Here is an 18,267-nt window from a genome sequence, read left to right on the forward strand (position 1 = left end):
TTTTATCCACAAAACTTCTGCCACTAAGTGTGTGGGTTTTTTCCTCAAATATTCCAATTGTCCACGTCTGCAGATGCCATTGAGGTGTACAGCGCCGGAATTCAGTCTAATACCACCTCCAGTTAGTATCAGGCCTCACAGGTTAAGGGCTCAGTCTCACAAGACTGTTCTCACTTCTGATGCCATTTATAAGTCCCAGGCCTCCCGTATTTCTTGCCAACTGGCTATAAATCGAGTTCTCATGACTTTCTCCTTGGGTTCAATAATTTTCTAGAATGGCTCACAGAACTCAGGGAAATTATTTCTTTACTATTACCAGTTTATTATAAAGGATGCAACTCAGGAACAGCCACATGGAAGAGAGGCACAAGGCAAGGTATGAGGCAGGGGCTGCATAGTGCGTCCACGCCCTCTCCAGGCGCTTCATCCTCCGAGCACCCTCAGTGTGCTCACCATCCAGAAGCTTTCTGAACACTTGTTTAGGCGTTTTTATGGAGTTGTTATCACACAGGAGTGATCGATTATTAACTCAATCTCCAGTTACTCTCCCCTTCCCCAGAGGCTGGGGGGATGTGCCTGAAAGTTCTAGGCTTCTAATCAAGCTTTGGTCCTTCTGGCGACCAGCCCCCATCCTGAAATTATATAGGGGCCTAGCAAGTCACCTCACTGAAACAAAAAATGCTCCGATACCCAGGAAATTCAAAGGGATTCAGGAGCTTCTGTATCTTGTACTGGGGACAAAGACCAAATATTAGAACAGAATACACTCCTGTCACCTGTGTCACTCAGGAAATTTCAAGCATTTTAGGAGTTCTGTGTCAAGAACTGGGGACAGAGACCAAAGTATATTTCTTATTATGCCACACTTTCTTTCCTGTATGTCTGGGTCGAAATTTACCTCCTCTTATAAGGATACCAATTTATTGGATTTAGGGCCACCCTAATCCAGTGTGACCTCATTTAACTTGATTACATCTAAAAAGACCCTATTTCCAAATAAGGTCACATCCACAGGTGCCAAGGCTTAGGACTTCAACATATTTTTTTGGACACAGTTCAATCCACACCCCATCTTCAGCCAACCATGATTTGCTTTTTCTGTCACTATACATTTGCAGTTTTTAGAGTTTCAGATGAGTGGATTCATACAGCATGTACTCTTTGCTTGGTTTCTTTTACCCAGCCTAATTATTTGAGATTCATCTCTGTTGTTGTATGTATAGTTCATTTCTTTTCCTTGCTGGGTGGTATTCCATTGTATGGATAGACCTCAATTTATTTGTTTACCTGTTGATGAACATTTGGATTGTTTCAGTTTGGGCCATGACTAAACTGTTACGAACATTCGAGTGGGTTTTTTTATTTTTGGCCACACTGTGTGTCATGTGGGATCTTAGTTCCCTGACCAGGGATCGAACCCACGCCCCCTGCATTGGAAGTGCGGAGTCTTATCCACTGGATCGCCAGGGAAGTCCCGGAACATTTATGTTTAAGTCTTTGTGTGGACATATGCTCTCACTTCTCTTTGATAAATAAATACCCAGGCTGCACAATATGATAGATTTATGTTTAACTTTTTAAACTGCCAGATTTCTTTTTGAAGTGATTGTACCATTTGACTTTCCCAGTAGAAGTGTATGAGAGTTGTAGTTGCTCTTGCTAACACTTGGTATGGTTAATCTTAATTTTGGACATTCTAATAGATGTGTAGTGTTATCTCATTGTTTTTTGGGGTGGGGCGGTCTGTGTTGGGTCTTCGTTGACAGGCTTTCTCTGGTTGCGGCGAGCAGGGGCTACTCTTCGTTGTGGTGCGTGGGCTTCATTGCGGTGGCTTCTCTTGTTGCAGAGCATGGGCTCTAGGCACGTGGGCTTCAGTAGTTGCGGCACGTGGGCCCTAGGGCGTGTGGGCTTCAGTAGTTGATGCACGCGGGCTCAGTAGCTGTGGCTCACGGGCTCTAGAGTGCAGGCTCAGTAGCTGTGGTGCACGGGCTTAATTGCTCCGCGGCATGTGGGATCTTCCCAGACCAGGGATCGAACCTGTGTCCCCTGCATTGGCAGGTGGATTCTTAACCACTGCGCCACCAAGGAAGTCCCTCATTATAGTTTCAATTTACATTTCTCTAATGACTAATGATGTTGAGCATCTTTTCATGTGCTTATTTCCATCTGTATATCTTCGGTGAAATTTTTTGCCTCCTTTTTTAAAAAAACTGAGTTTGTTTTTTTTGACTTTCGAGTTTTGAGAATTCTTTAGATATTTGAAATACAAGTTTTATGTCAGCTGTATGCTTTAGGAAGATTTTCTCCTAGACCATGATTTGTCTTTTCATTTTCTTAACAGTGTCTTTTGAAGAGCATAAGGTTTCTTTGAAATTTCAATGAAGTTCATTTTATCCATTTGTTCTTTTATGAATTGTGCTTTGGGAATCATATTTAAGAAATTTTTGCGTAACATGAGTCATAAAACTTTACTAGTGTTTCAGAAGTTTTATGGCTTTAGGTTTTACATTGAAGTCTCTGATCTACTTTGAATTAAAGTTTTGTATCTTTAAGTTGGTATACCCAAGTTTTTTTTTGTTTTTGGATAGGATTAATACAGTTGTTTAGAGACTTTTTAATACATTCTGTTTTGATTTATATATGTGTGTATTAAAAAACACCTTTATTACAATGTTTTATGAGAGTAGTAAATGGCGATTTGTAATTTTCATCAAAGCTGCATTTTCTCTGGATAGTTACACGTTCTAGGATAAAATTTGGCCTGGTACATAAAAGAGTCACTGTATGTAAAGTAAGTTTGGGTGATTTGTTAGAGAACTGAAAGTTATTTTTGTTTATTTTCTCATAGCGACCATTGCCCTTTATCTTTAGGTTAGGAGATTGTACTCTTGTGTCTGTTGTGTGTAAAATTAAATTCCAGGGACTTCCCTGGTGGCGCACTGGTTGAGGGTCCACCTGCCAATTCAGGGGACACGGGTTCGAGCCCTGGTCCTGGAGGACCCCACATGCCACGGAGTAACTAAGCCCGTGTGCCACAACTACTGAGCCTGCGCGCCTAAAGCCTGTGCTCCGCAACAAGAGAAGCCACCGCAATGAGAAGCCTGCGTGCGGCGGTGAGAAGTCCCTGCTCGCCACAACTAGAGAAAGCCTTGCGCACAGCAACGGAGACCCAAAGCAGCCAAAAAAAAAAAAAATTAAATTCCAACAGAGTCACTCAGTGTTTGCATAGATATCAATAGTGAATTATCTGACTTTTTACTTCCTGACGGTTTATTGGAATTAACTAGTTCATTATATCATAAGATTCTTTTAAAAAATTCTTAGATGCAACTTATATTATTTTTGCCAGGAGAATAAAAATAACTCTAGGCAATGTGCCTTTAAAAATTATTATTATATTTCTGCTGTACTTGGGAGATTATTTTAGTGTATTTGTGGTAAACCATATATGTGCAGTTAGAAGTCACTTTAGCACAACAGACAATGTGATTGTACTGAATGCCACTGACTATAATACTTAAAAATGGTTAAAATGGTAAATTTTATGCTACGTATATTTTACCACAATAAAAAGACAAGTAGGGACTTCCCTGGTGGTCCAGTGGTTAAGAATCCACACTTCCATTGTACGGGGCACAGCTTCGATCCCTGGTCGGGGAACTAAGATCCCGCATGCCGTGCAGCGTGGCCAAAAGAAAAGAAAGAAAAGTAGGCACTTTATAAAGCATTTAGACTTGTTTGTGAAGTGCTTATTTCTCTGTGCCAGTAACTTGCTGTGACCTCCCACATTCTTGTGGTCTAGACTGTAGCGTGCATAGGAGAAGGGGTCCCTGCCAAGCTGCCAGTTCAAACTGTCTCTTCCAGAGAGACAGACTCTAGATAACAGGCACAGGGTTTGGCCTATGCCTGAATTTTAAAGGGAGAGATGGTAAACTACGCAGAAGAAAATGGAAACGGTATTTGGGAAAGTTGTTCTCAGCAGTTGTATAAAAGTTTTTTGAATAAAACTCTGTTATCCACTTCCGTAAGTTCCAAGAAATAAACTTTGGGGCTAGTTTATTATTGTCAAAAATGTCAAGCTAAGAATATAATAAGGCCTAGAAATGCTATAGGTAGACTTGGTTTAGCGTAGGATGCTATTTTAAATGTGTAATTGCAATCTCTCTTGTTTAAAATACTTCAATAATATTTGTTTACTTTTAGTCGGCAGAACCAATTGAAAGACCAGCAACAGCAGGTGGTATCGTTGTGCCCTGATGACACAGAGTGTCTGACAGTCCCACGGTACAAACGAGACCTGGTTCAGAAACTAAAAATTTTGCGGCAAGAACTTTCCCAGCAACAGCCTCAGGCTGGCCATTGCCGCATTGAGGTTTCCAGGGAAGAGATTTTTGAGGTAAACTTGCAAGTCTTGTTTTAAAGTAGAGAAAAATTAATTCAGTGATGTACTCTGTTTTCCAAGTATATTTTGGGGGACTCATATCTCTTTAGAATGGGAGAATTTTCATTAATGTTTTTTTTTACTTGTGGGAATAAAGACAATAATATTGGAGAGATTTAATACATAAGATAAACATTTAAATGTGATGAAGTGTGAGATGTTCTGATTGGGGGCAGCTTGGTCCTTGGAGTTGCAGATACTTATTTGTTAATGAATTTTAAAAGACCACAGATATTATCCATCCCTTATTTTCTAATTCTTCCAAGAGGTTAGGGACTCTTAAATCAAAAAATCATTACTGTTGGACTACTTCCTTAATTTATTGAAAATCTTCCTTTCTAGTATATCCTTTTATATTTGGATTTATAGCTTTAATAGCAACTTCAAAGTTCTTACATAATAAATGGCAGAGGTCCAAGGCAGGGGTTTCCCTCTTATTAGAGTGTTCTGGGGCAAAAGATGTTTGGGAACTTTATAATCCTTCTCCCAAAGGATGAACTTTTTTCTCCCAGGACCATGCTGACCTTGTTTGTAGTCAGTCATTTGTATTTTTAAAATAATAGAAAGTTGTCTGTTTAGTGAAGATCACATTAATGATGTTTTTATGTTCTTTGAAACTTTCTTTTTCTTACCTTTACTTTCTACTGGTGTCTGTGACAACTAGCTAAAAAAAAAGTGGTAATTCTATCAGATTCTGTTTTTTAATGTGAGTGGAATCATTGTTATCTATGGTTCATAGGACTTAAATATGGAGCTTTGCATTTAGTAGGCTTTTAATATAATATTTATCAAAGGAATTGGTTTCAGTAGTACAGTATTAAGCTATATCCATTTTGTTGTCAGAAGTTCCATGAGGTTTCAAACCCTTGGAGCTTATCCATTGATTTGATTGTTGAACAAATTCTACCTTATTTAAATAAACATGTTTTGTAGGTGGAATGGAGGGAGAGTTTAAGTAACAGGTTAAAAGCACCTAGTAATAATAGTATATTAAACATTTATTTTAGGAATCATATCGACAAGTCATGAAAATGAGACCGAAAGATCTCTGGAAGCGATTAATGATAAAATTTCGTGGAGAAGAAGGGCTTGACTACGGAGGGGTTGCCAGGTAAAGCCTTGATCATCAGTAAATGACATATGGATCCTTATATTTACAAATTTAAGATACTCCCTGTGGTGTGACTTTCTCATTGATATTTATTTTCTAGCATAATATTCCCTCATGTTTGCAATAGAGGGTACCCTAGTAGATATATTCATAATTAGGTTAGGATAGTACTGCTACCAGAAGAGTGTTTGTGAACTCCCGAATGGATCATGTAGTCCAATGAGACTTTCTCTGAAAACTAGCTGCAACCCTATATGGACTGTTGGTAGGGTCTGCAAGCCCAGTATTTTCTCCATTTCTCTCCTTCAGTACATGTTATTCCCTCTGCTTTACATTGTCAGTAACAGTCTCGAGATTTTAATGACGTATTCTAAACTGAATACTGTTTCCCTTTGCTTACACTGCCACGCTTTTTAACCTTGTTAAAGGAATGTTTGTGTCTGTAAGTATGTGTGTATATCATATGTGGTCCTTAGAATGTTTCAATACAGAAGCTATAACGTTTCTCCTACATTCAAACATCAAGTATTTTTTTTTCCAGCTGTGAGAATTCACTTTATGTAAATGTAGCAGAAACGTTATAGCTTCTGTATTAAAACATTTTAAGGACCGTCATGATAATTCTGCTTCCCCTAATCTAAATCCAGCCTAAATTAAATTTGTGTTTCCACCAAGTCCCATAATCGTTATTTGGCATTACTTGTTTTCACCTGTAGACATACTTTCATTCTGTGACCTTTTTACCTGCAAATGAATAGTTTCTTTAGTTTGGATTTTTAGCATTTATCACTTGTACATCATACTTAAGGCTTGATAGTTTCTGTGGAATGCTTACGATTTACTCATAAGTAGATTTTGAATGCTTGTTGGGAAAACTTGTTAATTATCTGCTGATGGAATCTAAATGCTATAATTATATGTATAGGCCAAATAAGTAGTTAGTTTTTTGTTGTTTATTTCTTAACGTCACTACTTTCGGGGTTTGGGCGGACTAAATGGGATGTGGCAGTGAACTGCTTTTTCTGATCTTTATCCCATAGTAGAACCCAAAAGTAGAGTTTTGCTTTTATGCATGTTCTAAATACTTAGTAAAACAAAACAAAAGTTGGACTTCCTTTTAAAAAACACATACATGGGGCTTCCCTGGTGGAGCAGTGGTTGAGACTCTGCCTGCCGATGCAGGGGACACGGATTCGTGCCCCGGTCCGGGAGGATCCCACATGCCGCGGAGCAGCTGGGCCCGTGAGCCATGGCCGCTGAGCCTGCGCGTCGGAGCCTGTGCTTCACAAGGGGAGAGGCCACAACAGTGAGAGGCCCGCTTACCGCAAAAAAAAAATAATAAAATAAAATAAAAAACACATACATGCATAAAAAACATACAGGACACATTAGGTGGGAAGGTTGCTTATGTGGAGACCTCACTTTTTCTTTTTAATCTCTACAGTTTTCAAGTACGGTGTTGGCCAAAAAGTTCGTTTGAACGAACTTTTTGGCCAACCCAATATTAAACGTAGTGATTTGATTTAGACTCCGTCAAATGATAGGACTTTGAAATATTTTCCTTTAACTACTTTAATAGTGTTTCACTGCATTTCCTAAAAATATATTATTCCATCTGTTTAATCCATAATATCAGAATATATCATTTATGTGCCTTTCCTAGCTGAGGAATGACAGGAGTTGAGACTAGAATGACATCTCCTTAAAGCCTAGACTAGTCATTTTATTTCAGTTTCACCAAGATGAATAACAAGTTGTCTTTCATACTTTGAAAAATATAAATGATTTAATAAGTTTAAGTTGATAGTACTGTTTATTATGAGGTTTTAAAAACACCGTTGTATGCTTGAAAGCAAGAAGTGGTATGGAACATACCCAGAAAATGCAGGTTTGCCCTGTGTTCCCACCTATACCAAATGCCTTGCAGTTTCTCACCACTTACATTTTTATCATGGCGTATTTTAGGGTTTACACAAAAAAGATAATGAAGATGGATAATGAAATTTTCTTACTAAAACAATATCAACAATAAAACATACCCTTGTCCGAAAGTAAGAGTAAATTAATGTTATATATCTGTATAAACTAGTATAAATCTGCCATGATTGGAGAGGACCAGGGTGTTATAGATGGACCACATGGATGTTTTGAAATACCATATTCTTCCCTTTATTTTATACTTATTATGAATTACACATTTGTTTAGCAATTAAAAGTAACAGACCACTGGGCTGCAGCATCTAATGAGTAGTTGGTACTTCTGGATATTATCCTTAGATTCTTTGATGTTAAAATGTCATAAAATCACTCAAAATTGAGTGAGAAGTGACAAGAATTGAGTGAGAAAAACAAGAATTTTCATTTGCTTTTGGGGAATGGTAGACTTTTCTAATGTGATTTTATATAACTAGTTAGTGCTTTGTTTTATTAAAAACTTCTTGCTAACATGATTAATAGTGTATCTTAGTAAAGATGTATTCATTAACAAAAAATTCCTTTGGCATATCTTGTTTTTTAGGGAGTGGTTATATCTCTTGTCACATGAAATGTTGAATCCTTACTATGGCCTCTTCCAGTATTCAAGAGATGATATCTATACATTGCAGATCAATCCTGATTCTGCAGTTAATCCGGTATGATTGGTGGTTATAATGATACAAATTAAGTTATGACCTACAATGTTTTTTAATCTTTAAATGTCAGTGTAGTTTATGACATAGGATTACTGTCTTTGTCCAAGTTACATCCTTGGACTCGGCAAGTCCTCTTTTAGAAAATGTTCTCAAGTAAATGATCGTGGATATGTGCAACAGTTTGGGCACAGGGAGGTTTACTGCATCACTGTTTATAGTAGCCCCAAGTGGAAACAACATTGCTGTCCATTAAGAGGGGGTTGATTAAATTATGTCATGAAGCAGAATGACATGGTTAGGAGCATAGACTCTGGAATTAGAAAGACATGAGTTCATATCCTTGTCCCATTACTAACTAGCTTTGTGACCTTCATTGACTTAAGCCTCAATTTTATCATTGCTAATAATAATAAATATAGTTTGGACCTGAGAGAGGGGTTGTGACAGTTAAATGAGACCCTGCACATTAAGTATTTAGCACAGTGCTATACATTATTAACCCTATTACATATTATTAAGCACTCAACAAGAGTTAGCAGCTGTTATTAATTTGTTGTTTTTATATTATTTCTGTTATCTTTCCATACAAGGTTATATTATACAGCCACTAAAATGATGTTGTGTGATAATAGTTAATAACATGTAAAGATGGTATTTGTAATATATTAAGTGAAAAGAAGATTACAGAATAATAGTATGAAGCAAATTTTGGTAAACATGTATATGTGTAAACATTGAAAGGCTCTACAATACTGGTAGTGGTTATCTCTGGGTGTTAGACTATGGGCATTTTTATTTTCTTGTCTATATTTTCTAAATATTTTGTAGTGAACAGGTATTGCTTTTTAAAAAGAAAAAAACTTTTTAAGATAAAAGGGAGGCTTAAAGATTAGCTTAAAGATTATTAAATAGAGAAGTAAAAGAAGTTGAAAATACAAACATCCAACTAATAAAACAGTATATCCTAAAAGACCAAATCTGTCTAAACATGGTAGGCATGTTAGATTCATTGCAGGGTATTCTTTATAAAGGGAAGATTTTTAGGTGAAGGTTCTGCTTGGAGAGCTCATTACTGCCACTGTAGTAATGATAGCTCACGTTTGTTGAGCATTTACCATATTCCAGGTCCAGTGCCTTGGGCTTCATCACCTCATTTTACTACTCACAGAGCCCCTTTTTAGATACTATTATTACCGTCATTTTTCCAGGTATGGAAAATTAGTTCCACAGGGGCTAAGTAATTTGCCCAAGTATACATAGCTAGTAGCTGGCAGAATCAGGACTCTAGTCCAAGTTAGACATGAAATCTGTCCCCTTAAATCTATGATGTTTTGAAGTTCAGTTTCTGGTTAGGTCAAAGGAAGAGGGAGGTATAGAATTGAAAGCTTTTTTCCCATGACAGAGCCAGGATTATAAGGGGCTTAGCAGGAGATGGGAGGAGAGGAAGAGAACAGGATCTGCAGGTGATTTAATGAAGCTGCAGAGGGACTGTAGTTTGGGCTTAATTTCTGAGGATAAACTTTACAGAATGACTACCCTTTGAGAGGGGCATTGGCTCTGCTGTAATATTTTATAGCAAAGTATAGTATCTATAGAGACTCTCCCTAATGATTGTTGAGCTTTGATAGGATAACCTATTCCATTTAAATAGTTATAAATTGGAGTATAAGTTGATACTTACTGTTTATTTAAAAAATCACCATTGCTTAAATATTTAATTTTTATTTAAAAATTCCCTGGATAGTATCTACCTTGAGTATTTATATAAACTCTTCTCAATTTCAGGAACATTTATCATACTTCCACTTCGTTGGACGAATAATGGGAATGGCTGTGTTTCATGGACATTATATTGATGGTGGTTTCACATTGCCTTTTTATAAACAGTTGCTTGGGAAGTCCATTACCTTGGATGACATGGAGTTAGTTGATCCTGATCTTCATAACAGTTTAGTGTGGATACTGTATGTATTGAGTCTTGTTCGTTATATTTAGAATCCGAGCTTTTAAAAAAGATATATGTTTCAAAATAGATGTACTTTTTTTGAAATATAAAAAATGATTTTTAAAAGTACTTATACATAATGATTTCCTCAACACGATGCAAGTTGTTTCCATCCTGCATGTTAGAATAAGATATTCCTGCTTAAGTGGTGGCTGTTGAAAACATACTTTAAAAATGACATTTGTGGGGCTTCCCTGGTGGCGCAGTGGTTGAGAGTCTGCCTGCCAATGCAGGGGACACGGGTTCGTGCCCCGGTCCGGGAAGATCCCACATGCTGCAGAGCGGCTAGGCCCGTGAGCCATGGCCGCTGAGCCTGCGCGTCCGGAGCCTGTGCTCTGCAACGGGAGAGGCCACAACAGTGAGAGGCCCTCATACCGCAAAAAAAAAAAAAAAAGGTATTTGTAAGAATCAGTTCTGTTTTTGGGGGTGTCATTCGTTTGTGAAGATACACTGGCCATGGTTATTTTTACCAAGTACACGAGTAGCTTTCTCAGTGGGGATACTCAGGTGTTTAGTCACTTGGGTTACCCAGACTCAAGTAGGGCTTCTTACCTGAAAGCCAAACATTACTGAGTTTTCCCTGTGTAAACCCCAGCTTTCCAGGGCTTTCTCATTACTCAGGAAGGAAAATGTTCCTGGTGTTTATGAAGGTTAAAGCTCTTTGACTTTTCTGCCCCAAAACTAGGAGGTATGGTGGCATAAGAACTAATAAAAGGAATCTAACCCTATGTTTGCATGTCATAAAACTACCTTAGTTTTGTCTCACCAATTAATACATCTACAGTATCTGTATTTTAGATTTTCCAATGAAGTGTCTTTCCCTGTCTTCCCTTCCTAGTGAGAATGATATCACAGGTGTTTTGGACCATACCTTCTGCGTCGAACATAATGCCTATGGTGAAATTATTCAGCATGAACTTAAACCAAATGGCAAGAGTATCCCTGTTACTGAAGAAAATAAAAAAGAATATGTCAGGTAAACACTTCTGTGTTCTTAAGCCGGAGACTTGTTTTAATGTTCTAGAATGGCGGTACAGAAAAACATTTATGTGTTTAGGTAGTGTTACTTATTGCTACAAAATAGGCTTCTGCAGAATTTAGTGGCTTAGAAACAACCACCATTTTATTATTTCTCACAATCCCGTGGGTCAGAAATTTAGATCGAGGACAACAGGGACAGCACACTTCTCCATGTGGTGTCAGCTGGGATGGAAATGTTAAGAAGGCCTCTTCACTCACATATCTGATGCCTCACCGAGGGTGGCTCGAATGGCTGTGGGCTAGCTGGAATGGACACTGGGTCTGGGGCTTAGTTCTCACTGTTGGCTGGGCTCTTTGGTTATCCCCATGTGGTATCAGAGGCCCCTCATTCTCACCATGGCCTCTCTCTCTAGCACAATAGCCAGACTTCTTATGGTGTGGCTCGTTTCCCAGAGCACAAAAGCAGTTGTTGGATCTTTTTAAGGCCTAAGCCTGGAACTGGCCAACATCACCTCTGCTGTATTCTTTTGGTTAAAGCGAGTCACATGCCAGCCCAGGTTTGGTGTGGAGGAGAGGCTGTACAAAGGCACACATACCAGGAAACACGGTTCGTGGCGTCACGTGTAGCGTAGCTACCACAGCTAGCTGTACAGAAGCACTTCTGTGCTGTATCACTAGGGCTTATCCTATTTATAAATAAGCACATTGTGGATTTATATAAGAAATATATATATATTTCTTATAAAAGAAATACAAGGAAATGTTCTTTAAGTTTTATGAAATTACCTGTTGATTGAGGAATTTAGAAGTGTTGAGTTAGAGCATTTGGTTCATGGTATCTAAAGTTCTTCTAAACATTAAACTATGATAATCAAATTTAGGAGTTTGAACTTCACCATATATACATAGAAACATACATGCTATACGTTTTTGTACAGAATATGTCCCCAGGTCTTATTGGCTAAAATTTTCTAGTTTATAGATGAGGCCCATCAGTCTCATAGATTGTGAATATTGGTACAGCTTTTTTGGAAAACAGTTTGATAACAGCTACCAAAATGAAAACACATATGCAGCTCCATTTTTAGGAATCTATTCTTTGGAAACACATATCTGATTAAAGAAATACGAATAAGGATGTTTAACTAAATACTACTTGTAAAAAAATTGAAAACTGCTAAAATGTTTTTAGAAAGAGAATGGATGATTAAATACATTAAACAGAATATTATGTGGATATTTAAAGAAAGATAGACTCTGCATAAGCTGTCATTTAAAAGGCAGGTCTTAGAAGGAACAAAGTCTGCATTGTTTTATACTCAGAAGATGTTCAGGAAGGCTGCTTACCAAATAAAATGTTTGCCCAGGGTGAGGGAGTAGAGGTGACGGGCCTGGAAGTAGAGAGGGAAAAGAGGATAAAAGAGTGGACTTTCAGATTTTACTCTGTCTCCACATTTAATGTTTTTTTTTTTTTAAGACCGCACTGTGCGGCATGCGGGATCTTAGTTCCCTGACCAGGGATTGAACCCGTGTCCCCTGCAGTGGGAGCGCGGAGTCTTAACCACTGGACCACCAGGGAAGTCCCATTAATATTTGATTTTTTTAAATATAATTTTTCTTCTCTTTTTTTTTTATAATCTTTCTTTTAATAACAAACATGTATTACATTTCTAATTAAAAAAAGAAGAATGAGGGACTTCCCCGGTGGTCCAGTGGTTGGGACTCTGCAGTTCCACTGCTGGGGGCGCAGGTTTGGGGTTCGATCCCTGGTCGGGGAACTAAGATCCCCCATGTTGTGTGACACAGCTAAAAAAATTAAAAATAAAAAAATAAAGAAGAATGAATGGGAATTTCCTGAATTTCAGTAGTGTGTCACTTCCAGGACCTAGTGTGGGCTGCTCACTTTCTAGGATTCAGTCACGTTTATAGCACACAGTAATTTTCCCTTACCAAATACATTTTTTTTTTTTTTGCGGTACGCGGGCCCCTCACTGTTGTGGCCTCTCCCGTTGCAGAGCACAGGCTCCGGACGCACCGGCTCAGCGGCCATGGCTCACGGGCCCAGCTGCTCCGCGGCATGTGGGATCTTCCCGGACCGGGGCACGAACCTGTGACCCCTGCATCGGCAGGCGGACTCTCAACCACTGCGCCACCAGGGAAGCCCACCAAATACAGTTTTGAGGGACTTTCCTGGTGGTGCAGTGGTTAAGAATCCGCCTGCCAATGCAGGGGACATGGGTTCGAGCCCTGGTCCGGGAAGATCCCACATGCCACGGAGCAACTAAGCCCACGTGCCACAACTACTGAGCCTGCACTCTAGAACCCATGAGCCGCAACTACTGAGCCCGCATGCTGCAACTACTGAAGCCCATGTGCCTAGAGCCCGTGCTCCGCAGCAAGAGAAGCCACTGCAATGAGAAGCCTGCGCACTGCAATGAAGAGTAGCCCCTGCTCGCCATAGCTAGAGAAAGCCTGCGCACAGCAAAGAAGACCCAACACAGCCAAAAATAAATAAATAAAGAGTTTACAAAAATAGTTTTGAAATTTTTAAAATGACAAAGAAAACCTTTTTACAGGTGTGTAGTTTTGCTGTCCCCTTAAACAAACAAACAAAAAATGAGGTCCCCCAAAGGATATCATTAATATTAAGTAACTTATTTCTTAAAGTAGAGAACTATTTCTCCAAGTTTAGAAAAGGAAATACTGGCGAATTGGGAGTATGAGTAGTTCTGAGATTTGTGAGATGGAGAGGTTTTCCTGGGAAGATAGATTAAAATAAAAAACAATTCATGTATAAATTGTAAGTCCAAATCAAAGGCGTAAGTAGAGCTACACAAGAGATGTAGTTTAGTGTACATTTGTTGCTAAAATTACATCTTCCAGGGCTTTTAAAGCTTATAGGGAAAAATGAGTATTTAGTCAAAAAGTGCTTGCTATTGGCTTTTACTGTTTCTTCTCATTTTGGATATGGGGATTCTCTTTACCTCTTCTTCCCCCATATACAACCCACAAAATATAAAGAAAACACCCTACACATTCAGATTATATTTTCAAGTGAAACCAGAAAAATAGTCATTTTTGGTTGAATGGGTTTTTCTGGTTATCAGCGTGCATGCCAGAAGTTGAGAAAGACATTTCATTCTCATTTTAACTTCAGACTCATCTACTCTCTAGCCAATTTCCAGTTTAATAGGACTTTTTCTGATGTGAAGAGTTGCTGTATTGATGCTGCTTTTGTTGGTGGAAGGTTACCGCTTTTTAATTTATGGTGAACTGCCTCACAGCTCAGGATCCATCTATACCTTCAGTAACCTGAGATTCTTTTAGATTTTAGACTAAATTCTTAATGCTAGATGCTTGTAAAGTGCAACGTTGCTAAAGTACTAGAGATTCATAATAATTACCAAACCTGAATATATTTGATCATATGAAACCCCTGTCCGATGTTTCCAGACTCTATGTGAACTGGAGATTTTTACGAGGAATTGAGGCACAATTCCTGGCCCTGCAGAAAGGATTTAATGAAGTAATTCCACAGCATCTGCTGAAGACATTTGATGAGAAGGAGTTAGAGGTCAGTGTATTAATGTCATGACATCATCTAGTATAACAAAGAAAGTTTGGGAATTTTCTGTTACTTAGTTTTAGAGGAAAGCTGTATTTCTGGTGCTTTTGAAGTTTTATGATGTGATGCTGTGAGAATTCTAATTCACAGGAAAAGTCTTTCCTGCTTTTGGAAAAGCCTTTCATGTTTTGGAAATTTTACAAGTAACCAGTCTCTCTTATATTGTGACTATTCTTAATTTATTTTTCCATATTTTCCATTCATGCGTTTAATAGATTTTGTGTCTTCTGTGTACGTTCTTCCAGTGTTGTTTTCTATTCCCTAGTTAAGTGGGTATTGATTTAGTTAAATAAAACTTTATTAATTGGTCTCCACCATATTGACATTTATTTGGAATAAAAGCCTAGGCTTAATTGGATTTACATTAAGCTTTGTAAGAAAGCAGTTGAGGGGCTTCCCTGGTGGCGCAGTGGTTGAGAGTCCGCCTGTCGATGCAGGGGGCGTGGGTTCGTGCCCCGGTTGGGGAAGATCCCACATGCCACGGAGCGGCTGGACCCATGAGTCATGGCCGCTGAGCCTGCACGGCCGGAGCCTGTGCTCCGCGACGGGAGAGGCCACAACAGTGAGAGGCCCGCGTACCGCAAAAAAAAAAAAAAAAAAAAGAAAGCAGTTGATAGACAAAAACGTAGAGGAAATAATTGAAACACTTAGGTTAAACTCTGTCTCAACAACCTCAGTCTCCTTGGAAACATTCGTTACTAATAGTAACTATAATAAACAGTTACCATTTTTTATTCTAAAACTAGTCCTTAAAGCACCATAGGGTTGGTGTTATAATTAAGACCTTTAACAAATACATCTCAGTTTCTACTGAACTACTTTGAAAAAACAATGAGGTTTTATTCTACCTGAGGTTCCAAATTTAATTAGTGGCTAGGGATAGCATAAATATTTAAAGTCGATACATAATTTAAAACATGATTTTATTCATTAACTTCATCCTTTCTAACGAAATCTGTTAACAGACCTGTTAGCAAACAAGTCTAAAAAGATTGGCTTGACTTACTACCATCCCCATTCCTTTTTTGATTGGACTATTCTGTAGTGAAATGACCAGAAGGAAGTAGTCAGAAGGAGGAAGAAAACATAGCAGGAATGGCAGTAAAGTTGAAATACGATGCATTTTTATCTGTTCATACAATGAATAAGGAATTTGGCTTTAAAACTACCACTCCTCTAAAGAAAAGAATTAAGGGAGGTATCGTCTGTGGTCATGGGTGCTTCTGTAACCCTGCTCGGACACCTACTACCTGTTTGTGTGGCAGTGGCCAGTCATTTTTTCAGACGCTACAGAAGCTTTGTTGCAGGTTTTATTCAGTAACGTTAGGGTTTGTTATATACTTTGTACTGCTAATGAAGTTAGGCTTTTTACAAAAGTATATGTATATAATTTATTTTAGTGTTAGACTAGGTTAATTATGAAATATAGGATTTGCAGGTTACATGTTTTACAGGTTACATGTTTTACACTACACACTATCATAATTGAGTGTTATAAACACATCAGTAGGATGAGTAACTACAGGTTACAAATATAGTAACTACAGGTTACAAATATAGTAACTACAGGTTACAAATATAGGATTTGCAGGTTACATGTTTTACACTACACACTATCATAATTGAGTGTTATAAACACATCAGTAGGATGAGTCAGTCTTGGACCCTAGGGAGGTGAGTATTAATAATATCAAAGTGATTTTGATATACCTCGTCTATACTGAGCCTGCATCAGGATGCCAAGCAGAGCTCTATTATCAATGCATTCATATATTTCATACTTCGGTCCAACTTTAAGCAGATTGTATCACTTATTCAACACAACTTCTTGAGTTCCTGTGCAGTGTTGGTTGCTTTCGCAGGATGTAACGAAACAGATGTTACTGCCATATTATAGCAGAGGAGACTGTGGCCAAGGGAAGTGAACTGAACTGCCCAGAATCCCAAAGCTAATAAGTGTTGAAACCCGAATAATAGATGCAAGTCTTAAGGAAGGCACATATAAACTGTATTTACTCTGAGTCTAGTTTCTGTCCATTAAAAATTTTTTTAGAATTCTGTGAAGTTATGGAACTTTTCATCTTATGTCCATCACAGTGGTGGTTCTCAGATCCTGGGTAGGGAACCTGCAGTGACTAGGTACTCATGGAACTTTTTAAAAAATACGGATCCTAATTCACCCAGATTCACAGAATTAAAATCTCTGAGCATAGGACCTAGTGTATATATTTTGAAAAACTTTCCAGATGGTTCTCATGTCTACCCTCAATTAAGAACACCATATGAAAGCCAACTCTGCAAATCTAAAGTTCTATTTTAAGGAATTTTTGGCTTAGGTTGGGTTTCCATTGGCTCATTATTTGTGCAATATTTTAACAGCTCATTATTTGTGGACTTGGAAAGATAGATGTTAATGACTGGAAGGTAAACACCCGGTTAAAACACTGTACACCAGACAGCAATGTTGTCAAGTGGTTTTGGAAGGCTGTGGAGTTTTTTGATGAAGAACGACGAGCACGGTTACTTCAGTTTGTGACAGGCTCATCCCGAGTGCCTCTGCAGGGCTTCAAAGCTTTACAAGGTAAGAAAGCCAGAGGGACAGACGATGTGGCATCTAATAATTGGGGGCAGCGGGTCAATATTTGGTGTACATAGATGGTGTACAAACATGTGCTTACATACAGATTCTCTTTTCACTCTAGTTCTTATCTGTAACTCTCATGTCTTGATACCTTCTTCTCTTTCCTTTCCTTTGTTCCCTCCCAAGAGCACGTTCTGCTGGGTTCTCTGTGATTGTAGTGAGTGCTGCATGTTAGAGACCATATGTGTCGATGCTCTGCCTTTTCTTTTCTGGTCTCCTTGCTTTTAAATTCTGTTGCACATTCCTGTAGGGGAAGTCTGTCTGCTTCCATGTTCACATCTCAACCTGGCAAACATTTACCCACTTGGGATGCCTCTCCCCCCTACTTTTTTATTCTTTTAACAGAAAGAGGCAGCATGAGTCGTGGAAGTCATTTGTTTGGTCAGAACACTTTAATTAATGCATGGCATCAGACCATTTTACAGCCATATTCCATTTTTAAGAATTGTTGTCCATGGAATAGCTGTTTAATTTTGGGAGGAGTTGGTATATTGCTTATGATCGTGGTTGCCTCTCTGGGTGGCAGTTGCTTCCTTTACCTCTGAAGCTCTTTATTTTCACAACTGCTGCTACTGGTGATGACTGAGGGTGTACGAAGCAAGACTGGTACATAATTCAACAGTGTTGCCCACAGTCCATATATCAAAAATCCATTGGGAAAGCATACTTTAGTCATGCTTGCATTCCCTATTTGGAGAACTCGTCATTATCAGACTACCCAGATGAATAAAGTGAAGTTGTATCTACAAACTTTTGTATGGGGTGCCTTATGTTACCTGAAATTTATTCTATAGACTGCTAATCTTTTGCTCTCAGTGAAGTTTGAGTTG

At 38.5% G+C, this 18,267-nt stretch overlaps 1 protein-coding gene across 2 annotated transcripts in view; it reads left to right on the forward strand.

Annotated features, from left to right (window-relative positions):
• The window catches only part of SMURF2 (SMAD specific E3 ubiquitin protein ligase 2), a 112,576-nt gene that overhangs the window by 90,195 nt on the left and 4,114 nt on the right, over window positions 1-18,267 (forward strand). For both annotated transcript variants that reach the window (XM_027081171.1, XM_027081172.1), the window contains 7 exons: window positions 4,204-4,396; window positions 5,449-5,552; window positions 8,071-8,185; window positions 9,971-10,149; window positions 11,029-11,166; window positions 14,625-14,745; window positions 17,176-17,377. In XM_027081171.1, coding sequence (XP_026936972.1) covers window positions 4,204-4,396; window positions 5,449-5,552; window positions 8,071-8,185; window positions 9,971-10,149; window positions 11,029-11,166; window positions 14,625-14,745; window positions 17,176-17,377 — 1,052 coding nt within the window. The remainder of the gene's footprint in view (window positions 1-4,203; window positions 4,397-5,448; window positions 5,553-8,070; window positions 8,186-9,970; window positions 10,150-11,028; window positions 11,167-14,624; window positions 14,746-17,175; window positions 17,378-18,267) is intronic.

Source organism: Aethalodelphis obliquidens, unplaced genomic scaffold, assembly GCF_003676395.1.
Source record: "Aethalodelphis obliquidens isolate GAN/ISIS:26980383/991018 unplaced genomic scaffold, ASM367639v1 scaffold44, whole genome shotgun sequence".
Classification (NCBI taxonomy): Eukaryota; Metazoa; Chordata; class Mammalia; order Artiodactyla; family Delphinidae; genus Aethalodelphis; species Aethalodelphis obliquidens.